This window comes from Thamnophis elegans, chromosome 9, assembly GCF_009769535.1.
Source record: "Thamnophis elegans isolate rThaEle1 chromosome 9, rThaEle1.pri, whole genome shotgun sequence".
In the NCBI taxonomy this organism is placed as follows: domain Eukaryota; kingdom Metazoa; phylum Chordata; class Lepidosauria; order Squamata; family Colubridae; genus Thamnophis; species Thamnophis elegans.
The window spans coordinates 11,183,953-11,193,949 of record NC_045549.1 but is presented as its reverse complement, the minus strand read 5'-3'; the positions used below and the strand labels follow the sequence as shown (position 1 = coordinate 11,193,949).

Below are 9,997 nucleotides of genomic sequence, written 5' to 3'. Positions count from 1 at the left end.
TCACCCAGCTGACTTTCATGCCTAAAGCAGGGACTAGAACTCACCGTCTCCTAGTGATTGGCCCAAAGTCACCCAGCTGACTTTCATGCCTAAAGCAGGGACTAGAACTCACTGTCTCCTGGTGATTGGCCCAAAGTCACCCAGCTGACTTTCATGCCTAAAGCAGGGACTAGAACTCACCGTCTCCTGGTGATTGGCCCAAAGTCACCCAGCTGACTTTCATGCCTAAAGCAGGGACTAGAACTCACCGTCTCCTGGTGATTGGCCCAAAGTCACCCAGCTGAGGGTTTTTTGTCCCCAAAGAGGTTTGTGTCGGGACAAGGAGTTTGCTTCATGCTCTCGGGAAGCCTCGGTCAGAACAATTTTTACATCTACCACCTCTGGCTGGCCCCACCCATGATCTATTCACTGCCTCTCAAGTCCCAACTGATCAGCTTGGTCGTCTTCTGTTGCCCTGGACAGGAGAACAGAGCTGAAAAGCAGGTTAGTGGAATTGGAATTTTGCAGTATCCTTTCCCTGGAGTGGGGAGGGAACGGGGATTTTGCAGTATCCTTCCCCTGGAGTGGGGAGGGAATGGGGATTTTGCAGTATCCTTCCCCTGGAGTGGGGAGGAATGGGGATTTTGCAGTATCCTTCCCCTGGAGTGGGGAGGGAATGGATAGTTTGCAGTATCCTTCCGCCAGGAGTGGGGAGGGAATGGGAATTTTGCAGTATCCTTTCCCCGGAGTGGGGTGGGAATGGAGATTTTGCAGTATCCTTCTGCCAGGAGTGGGGAGGGGATGGAGATTTTGCAGTATCCTTTCCCCGGAGTGGGGTGGGAATGGAGATTTTGCAGTATCCTTCCGCCAGGAGTGGGGAGGGAATGGGAAAGAGAAAGAAAGGAAGAAAGAAAGAAAGAAAAAAAGAAAAAAGAAAAAGTGAGAGAGAGATGAAAGAAAAAAAGGAAAAAGGGACAAAGAGACAAAAGCAAGGAGAGAGAGAGAGAGAGAAAGAAAGAAAACACTTGGCCAGCAAGCCACTCCCACCAGGTCACATGGCCGGCAAGCCACTCCCACCAGGTCACATGGCTGGCAAGCCACTCCCACAAGGAGGCCACACCCACAGAGTAGGTTCAAAAAAAATTTTGAAACCCACCACTGGATACGACCTTGTAGACAACCCTCACGCTGTCTAGGACCTTGGAGTACTCATCTCAAACGATCTAAGATCCAGAGCTCACCGTAACAGCATTGCCAAAAAGGCATTCAGAGTTGCCAACCGAATCTTCCGAAGCTTCTTCTCCGGTAATATTGTACTGCAAACTAGGGTAGGCAAAACCTTTGCCAGACCAATCCTCGAATACAGCTCGTCTGCCTGGAATCCTCACTGCATATTGACATTAATACAATTGAGTGAATCCAGAGGTATTTTGCGAGGAGCGTACTCCACTCCTCTGCTCACAATAGAGTCCCTTATGCCACCAAAAACGCTAGTTGTTACTTTTAAAGCCCTACATGGTATAGGACCTGGCTACCTGAGAGACCGCCTCCTGCCATTTACCTCCCAGAGACCTGTAAGATCTCACAGACTAGGCCTCCTCCGGATTCCATCTGCCGGTCAATGTCGGCTGGCGACTCCCCGGGGGAGGGCCTTCTCTGTAGCTGCTCCGGCCCTATGGAACGATCTTCCCGTGGGGATCCGGACCCTCACTACCCTTCCGGCCTTCCGCAAAGCAACCAAGACCTGGCTGTTCTGGCAGGCCTGGGGCTGTTGATTTATCCAGCCCCATCCTAAGTTATGAATGTTGTGGAATTTTAATGTTGTTTTTAACTTTTTGTATGTTTCCTCTTCCTTTTTTATCTGTAAGCCACCCTGAGTCTCTCGAGAGTGGGCGGCATACAAACCAAATAAACTAAACTAAACTAAACTAAGCCCCTTGAGTTTAACACCCCTGTTCTAGATCAAGGACTATCTGTGATCCGAGGTGTTGGAAGGGTCAGAAATAGTGGGGGATCTACCGGTTTGACTCCTAGAATCTGAAACGGAAAACAGGCAGAAACATCAGAATTGTTTCTAAAGACGGGACAAGGAAGGATCGATTTAAGGATAATTTCTAAGCATTCCCACTCATTGCCTCTCATGATTTCATCTGAACCAAGTTTCGTTTCTCTTCCTAGCCTTTTCTTTTGTGTTTTTTTCCTTGTTTGTTTTTGGTTTTTTTTAAAAACGCCCATCAGGCTGAAATAAAAATTACTTCCTTGTTTAAAAAAAAAAATCAAAGCAGATTAGTTACTAAATTCATTTCCTTTCGGTTTTAAAACCTAGTGGGCAGCGTTTATTACAGCTCCACAAAGAGGAGCCAAAAGAGGAAGAGAAGAAGCGGGGAAAAAAAGGTTTGAGATCTTGCTTTCTTTGAAATCTTTCTGTCTTTGCTTTTGCATTTATTCTAAACGAATAAAGTTTTCCGAGGTTTTAAATCTCGCTGGACCTAATCTGGTTGATGAAAGACCCTCTTGTGACATTCTGTATTACATTACAGAATCCGAATCCTCATTTTTTAAACTTGGGGGGAAAATAAGAGTGGATTCCTAAAGTAACACAAATATAAAGATGATCATTTTTGCAGAGGAAAGCTAAGAAGTGACTAGGATAAATTAAGCGTTTCACTTATAATTCCCATCTTTATATCCTCCCAGTGCTTAAGTTTTGAAATCCTTATTTTTATTTATTGAATATCTATGCTGCCTATTTAAGTATCCACACCAGTGGTGGGTTCCTACTGGTTTGGACTGGTTCGGCTGAACCAGTAGTGGTTTGGCAGCCTGGGTCGCTGGAACCGGCAGTGACCTTGGAGTTAATCTACTCTATGCTGATCTGGGTGCTGATTGCTGGTGGAGAAGTGCTGGAGTCTTTTTGTTCTCTTTTGGGCTGGTTGATGGATTCCTTTGCATAGTCTATAGGCATTGTTTATGTCTATGTGTCTGTTGATGGCTTATTTGTCAGAGTGAATTTCTAGAAATTCCCTGATGTTTTTCTGGATTTGGCCTGATCGAGGATGGTCACATATTGCAAGCAGCACAGACCCTTCATGGCCATAGATAAACTAGGTTTTCTTCTTGAATGGATGGAAACTAGTTAAAGGAATAAATAATCTAGAACTAAGAAGAAATTTCCTGACAGTTAGGAACAATTAATCAGTGGAACAACTTGCCTCCCGAAATTGGGAATGCTTCAATACGGGAAGTTTTTAAGAAGAGATTGGACAACCATTGGTCTGAAATGGGATAAGGTTTCTTGCTTGAGCAGGGGGTTGGACTAGAAGATCTCCATGGTCCCTTTCAACTGTTCTGTTCTGTTCTGCTCTACTCTACCTAACCTACTCTACTCTATTGATAGTCCTCAACCTACGACAACAATTAAGCCCGAAACGTATGTTGCTAAATGAGACATTTGTTAAGTGAGTTTTGAACCATTTTACATCTTCCTTACCACATTTGTTAAGTGAATCACTGCAGTTGTTAAGTTAATAACATGTTTGTTAAGTGAATCTGACTTTGCCATTGGCTTTGATTCTCAGAAAGTTGCAAAAGGGGATCACAGGAGCTCGGGACACTGCAGCTGTCTTAAATTTTTCCCAATTGAAACTATGTATATGTTGCGACATGAGAGCATTTTCGCCATGTCTACTTACTGGCAGTTTAGTTTCACAACATATACTTAAGAAATGCAGTTATTTACTTAACAAATGTGACAATTAGCACTACCAATAGAAGGATAGGATAAGGAATAGAATAGAACAGAACAGAATAGATGGAACGGGATATGAATGGAATAGAATAGAACAGAACAGAACAGATGGAAGGGAATATGAATGGAACAGAATAGAACAGAACAGATGGAATGGGATATGAAGGGAACGGAACGGAACAGAACAGAACGGAACAGAACGGAACAGAACAGAACGGAACGGAACGGAACGGAACGGAACGGAACGGAACGGAACGGAACAGAACAGATGGAATGGAATGGAATGCAATAGGATAGGAAAGGACAGGACAGGACAGTATAGGGTAGGTAGGGTACGATAGGATAGAACAAAACACTTGGAATGGAATGGAACAGAATGCAATAGGATAGGATAGGACAGGACAGGACAGAATAGAATAGAATAGAAGAAAGGAACCATGGAGGTCTTCTAGCTCAATCCCCTGTTCAGACAGAAAGTTCTATCTCATTTCAGACAAATGGTTATCCAACATCTTCAAAACTTCCAGTTTTGGAGCATTCACAACTTCTGGAGAAAAGTTGTTCCACTGATTAATTGTTCTAACTTTCAGGAAATTTCTTCTTCATTCAAGGTTGCTTCTCTCCTTGATTAGTTTCCATACATTCAAGAAGAAAACCTAGTTTGTCTAGCCCCATGAAAGATCTGTGCTGCTTGCAATATAGCTGATAAGACACTCTGCAGATATTAAATGAAGCTTCCCTCCCTTAAGATTACTTCCGAGGTGGCGAAGTGGTTAGGGTGCAGTACTGCAGGCCATTTCAGCTGACTGTTATCTGCAGTTCAGCGGTTCTAATCTCACCGGCTCAAGGTTGACTCAGCCTTCCATCCTTCCGAGGTGGGTGAAATGAGGACCCAGACTGTGGGGGCGATATGCTGACTCTGTAAACCGCTTAGAGAGGGCTGAAAGCCCTATGAAGCGGTATATAAGTCTAACTGCTATTGCTACTTTAAGAGAGCTAATTTCAATAAACTTGGAGAGAGCATGGGAAGGATTCCATGGATGAGAATCTTCAAGGGGGAAATAACTCAAGAAGCTTGGGGAATTTTGAAAAGTGAGATTATAAAAGCCTAGTCTATAAATTAAAAAAGTGGAAAGAAAGTGACAAGCATCAGGGAGAAAGCAGAACTACTAGTGCTTAAATCTTTTTTGGTGTCTTTACACAAAGGGAAAAAAAAACAGTTCAACCCATTGGTGGGTTTCCATAACTACCGGTTTGCTCATGCATGTGTACACACTCAGGCATGTGACACTTCTGCGCATGTGCAGAAGTGTCGAGGTGGGAAGTATACCTTTCAAAGATCCTGGAGCATCCGGGAACTTCTGGAACACTGGAAAAGAGCTGATATAGTTCCCATTTTCAAAAAAGGGAAAAAAACAGATCCTGGAAACTACAGCTCTATCAGCCTAACCTCAATTCCTGGGAAGATTCTGAAAAAGATATCAAGTAATCAATCAGCGAATACTTCGAGGCAAACAAAGTCATAACCAAAAGCCAACATGGCTTTGTCAAAAACAGATCATGCCAGACAAATCTTATCACATTCTTTGACACAGTGACAACATTGGTGGACCAGAGAAATTTTGTGGATATAATTTACTTGGACTTCAGTAAAGCATTTGATAAAGTAGGCCACAACCTACTACGTGATAAGAATAAAAAAATGTGGGTAAGACATCATCACCACCAGATCTATTTATGACTGGCTGACCAAATGCACTCAACCTGTAGTCCTCAATGCAACAGCATCTTGAAGGGAAGTATACAGTGGGATATCCCAAGGCTCTGTTTTTAGGCTCAGTACCCTTCGAAAGATTCTCACAGTACCAACTTGTGTTCAGAAAGACTTCATTCAGAATCGAATCTAGCAACCGAATCCCGCTCTGTGGAGTTGGGACTAAGATCACCTTCTACCAGTGGTGAAATATAATTGTTTTTGCCACCAGTTCTCTGGACGTGGCTTGGTGGGCGTGGCTGGCTGGTGGTGGTGTCATGTGACTGGGTGGGCGTGGCCAACTTAAAAAAAATGTAAAGCAGTTTTTACTACCTATTTGCCCGAAGCGGTAGTAAAAAATGCTTTTAGAACTGGGGAAAAAGATTCAGCTGCACCGTGCGATCGTGGAAACCTTTCTTTTTACTTTTTAAAGCAATTTTTTACTACCAGTTTGGGTGAAAAGGTAGTAAAAAATTTTTAAAAAGTAAAAAAATAGTACAGCTGATTGTCATGGAAGCTTTTTTCCCACTTTTTAAAGCCTTTTTTCCTGCCAGTTCAGGTGAATAGGCAGGAGAAAAATGCTTTAGAAACAGAGGGGGAAGCTTCTGACGATTGTGTGGCTCCCAGCTGATCCACATGATCATCGGAAGCTTTCCCTCCACTTTTTAAAGCATTTTTTCCAGCCTATTTGCCTGAACTGGTAGTAAAAATTGCTTTGAGAAGTGGAGGGGAAAGGTTCAGCTGAGCTGTACGATTCTTGGAAGCTTTCCTTTTTTTTTTTTTTACTATCGGTTCGCTGAACCAACGACAATTGTCCCTACCGGTTCCCACGAACCGGTGTGAACCAGTAGCATTTCACCCCTGCCTTCTACCCAGCCTGTTCATTAATCTCTTCTCTTTTTGACTCTCTTCTTTCTTTTTCTTAGAAAATTGTCCACCATGAATATTCAGCCAGTCGTTGTCACTCAGCCACAGATGGTGGTGACGCTCCAGCCGAACAGAAACTATTGGCAAACGGAGTTATGTGACTGCTTTAGTGACTGTGGAGTCTGTAAGTGGGGTTTTCAAAGCCTTCTTGGGAAAGATTGGGCTGAATATTCTTCCGGATTGGATAGGTTGCAGAAATAAATTATTCTTTATCATTTGAGCAATGGATATTTAATTATTGAACAGCCCCCTGGATTGGAATTAGGATGGCAAAATATAAAAGGAGTCACAGCTGCTATGCTATTAAAAGTTGTGTATGGAACTTTAAAGTCCTACATGAAGGAGATGACCAGGCTAAGCCCGTGGGTGGGGTGAAACGCACCATAAGTTTGGAATCGCTATGCTCCCACAGGAGATTTAAATCCAGTCCCCATGAATTTGTTTTAGCACCTTTCTGCCTTGACCATTAGTAGATCAGATTCTGGTTCAAAGCATGAAGTAAACTCTATTCTGGCACCTGGTTTCCTGCGCCTTATGCTACACACCTGAAGAATTGTGCTAAATGGTTTTTTAAAGAAAGCAATAGGATGTTCTCTTAATGTTTTCAATTTTAATGTTCATAATGAGGGGTCCTTGCTGCTTTGGGAGTTTGGTTGTTGTCTTGTACGTGTTTCATTACCAAGGTAGGGAATATCATAAATGCTAGGACAGCATCCATGCTAGTAATACAAGATGTTACTTACTTGGGTAATGAAATATCTGCAAGAAAACAACTAAGTTCAGAGATCACCAAGGACACAACAGCTTCGATGTGAGTTACAAACATTTTCTTCTATTGGTAATTGTTAGGCACAACCAATCCACGTGCGAAGAATTCAATTAGCTATTTTATTACACAGGCCTCTAAAACAGGAAGCTTCTTAGACTGGCGATTTGCACTGGTGAGACTAGATAAGGTTAAACAACATTCAGGGAAAATCAGACTTCATTCTCTTATGCCCATGTAAGGATTCCAGATTAGTTCCCTGTTTGATTCCACTCCCTGGCTCAGCCAGTCTCTCTCCGACAGTAATTTCCTTAATTCTATTTCATAATAGTTAGGAACATCATTATACAGAAAAATACAATACAGTGTGCTTTTAATTTGATGCGGTGTGTACATTAGTTTTTTCAGCCCTCCCCTTTGCTAGGTGATGCCTTAACTAGCATTTTCATTTACAGTGTTGATCTTGCACAAATAGCATAATTTGTACTTTCTGGGCCATAAATCTTATGTCATTCAACGCATTGCCAAAATATTTCTACAGGTGCTTTTTCTTCCTCTCTATAGGTCTCTGTGGATTTTTCTGCTACATTTGTTTGGGATGCCAAGTTGCCGCAGATATGAATGAATGTTGTTGCTGTGGCTCAACTGTTGCCATGCGATCTGTCTACAGGACAAAATACAATATCCCTGTAAGTAGATTAATTCACCTAAGACTAGACAAACTTCAGGTTTATAAATTCTAGCTGAAACAAAAACAAAACAAAAAAAAAAAAACCCCAAACTAGAATATTATGAAATACTTGTGAAATTAGAAAGAAATACCAGCTCAGAATCAGACTGGGGCAACCAACTCATCATGGGGTTCCACCACAAAACCGCTCGACGAAAGCGCGCATTTGACGTCATCACAGCGCAACGAAAACATCGCGCTATGATCGAAAAATGTAAAAATAAAGCGAAAACCTTATCCTAACCCCCCCAAACCTAACCCTAAACCTAACCCTAAACCTAACCCTTAACCTAACCCTAAATCTAACCCTAAACCTAACCGTTAACGTAACGCTAAACCTAACGCTAACCCTTAACCTAACGCTAAACGTAACCCTAACGCTCTAAACCTAACCCTAACCCTTAACCTAACCCTAACCCTAACCCTAACCCTAACCCTTACCTTTATGTGAATCGGCTTGCTTTAATTTTAATTTTATTTCCATTTTTAATTTTTTTTCGTCGCGCTGTGATGACGTCACATGCGCGCTTTCGTCGAGCGCGATTTTGTCCTCCGCGGTTTTGACGGGTCACGCATCATGGGACCAAAGACAAATTCCTTGGGTGTCCAATCACATTTGGTCAATAAAGAATTCTATTCTTTTCTATTGAAAAGGTTATTGATTCATTCGGTTTCTTTTCTTTTCAACAGGGATCCATCTGTAACGATTTCTGCATTGTGGGGTGTTGCCCCGTTTGTTCCCTCTGCCAAATCAAGAGAGATATCAACAGGAGGAAAGCAATGGGGGCGTTCTAGAAGATTTCATCCCAAGCTCCTTTACATTTCTCCTTTTTTCTATGAGAATTCTGAGAAGTAAGATGCAGTAGAGTAGTTTGTAGGAAGAACCATTGCTTTATCATTCTAAGCATATTCTTAACCCAGAAATTAAATTTTAGTGCCCATTCAGAGCTCAAAATCCAGTCACAGAAAAACTTGGTCTTGTTTGTCCTATCTTTATTTGTTCTTCCTATTTCTTTTAAAATGGAAAACAAAATATTTTGGTTGCTACCGCTATAAATAAACCCTATTAGACCTTTGAAGATTTATTGGTGGATCTACCATTCTGTCTTTCCCTGTTTTCGGGCTACTGGTGATTTTGGTTTGCAAGATGTAGACACTGGAGAATATAAGGTAAGGTAAAAGGTTCCCATCGCACATGCGTGCTAGTCGTTCCCGACTCTAGGGGGCGGTGCTCATCTCTGCCTCAAAGCCGAAGAGCCAGCACTGTCCGAAGAAGTCTCCATGGTCATGTGGTCAGCATGATCAAATGCCGAAGGCGCATGGAACCCACTCTGGCCACGCCCCCCCTGGCACCCCGAGGTCAAAGAGTACATTGATGTGGCCCTCAATGAAATCGTGTTTGACACCCTTAGTTTAGCTAGTAAACTGTTCTGACCCCCTCCTCCGTCCAGTAATGACTGCCGAGACAAGTTCAACTGGAATGTACTTTAATAGGAAGAAACCAAAACCTCGGTGGCTGAAAGCCAAGCATAACAAACAGATAAGGACCTTGTCAGCAACTCAGACAAACTCAAGCAGCAATAAACACAGATAAGGCTTAGCAGCAATCCAGCCTGCCAAGTTCCCAGTACTGTCCTCCGACATTCAATCCTGCGTTGACTTCTGCAAAGAGGGCCGTGTGCACAAGTAGCTTTTTATAGTCTGGAGAGGAGCTAATGACCACCAGCTGAGTACAATTACCTCCTGTAATTGCATAATTGTTCCTGACGCCTATTAGCTCTTTGATGGCATGCATCCACGAACAACTCACTACTGGCCTCCGGCTCACTCTCCCTTGTTTCCTCCCCACTGGTCCAAGGCTCAGGTGCCTGCTGGTGATCAACCAGCCTCTCTGCGCCCTGCTCGGAGTCGGAACCCTGCCCAGGGTCCTCCACATCCTCCAGAGCCGACTCATAGGGCCCCTCGCTGTCGGAGTCTGGTGGCAGCTCCAACGGCTCCTGCTGGGCCACAACAGTAAACTATGTTGTTCTTACTCTCCTAGTCAATGTTCTAACCCAGGCTTCTTTAGGAAGCAAAAAGCAAAGTCTTGGTCCC

The 9,997-nt window shown here is 43.0% G+C and overlaps 1 protein-coding gene across 1 annotated transcript; it reads left to right on the top strand.

Annotated features, from left to right (window-relative positions):
* Positions 1–2,275: 2,275 nt before the first annotated feature.
* LOC116513307 (placenta-specific gene 8 protein-like) lies at positions 2,276–8,988 on the top strand. The gene is made up of 4 exons (XM_032224325.1): positions 2,276–2,373; positions 6,407–6,531; positions 7,738–7,862; positions 8,594–8,988. The coding sequence occupies exons 2-4, from the start codon at positions 6,420–6,422 to the stop codon at positions 8,696–8,698; spliced, it is 342 nt and encodes a 113-aa protein (XP_032080216.1). The 5' UTR covers positions 2,276–2,373; positions 6,407–6,419; the 3' UTR covers positions 8,699–8,988.
* The last annotated feature ends 1,009 nt before the right edge of the window (positions 8,989–9,997 follow it).

What these genes read in the sequence shown, in the direction of transcription:
- LOC116513307 (XM_032224325.1), top strand. Translation starts at nt 6,420, where the DNA reads ATGAATATTCAGCCAGTCGTTGTCACTCAGCCACAGATGGTGGTGACG. An exon ending in CTTTAGTGACTGTGGAGTCT is followed by an intron (nt 6,532 to 7,737) that starts GTAAGTGGGGTT and finishes TCCTCTCTATAG; the next exon opens with GTCTCTGTGGATTTTTCTGC. An exon ending in GGACAAAATACAATATCCCT is followed by an intron (nt 7,863 to 8,593) that starts GTAAGTAGATTA and finishes TCTTTTCAACAG; the next exon opens with GGATCCATCTGTAACGATTT.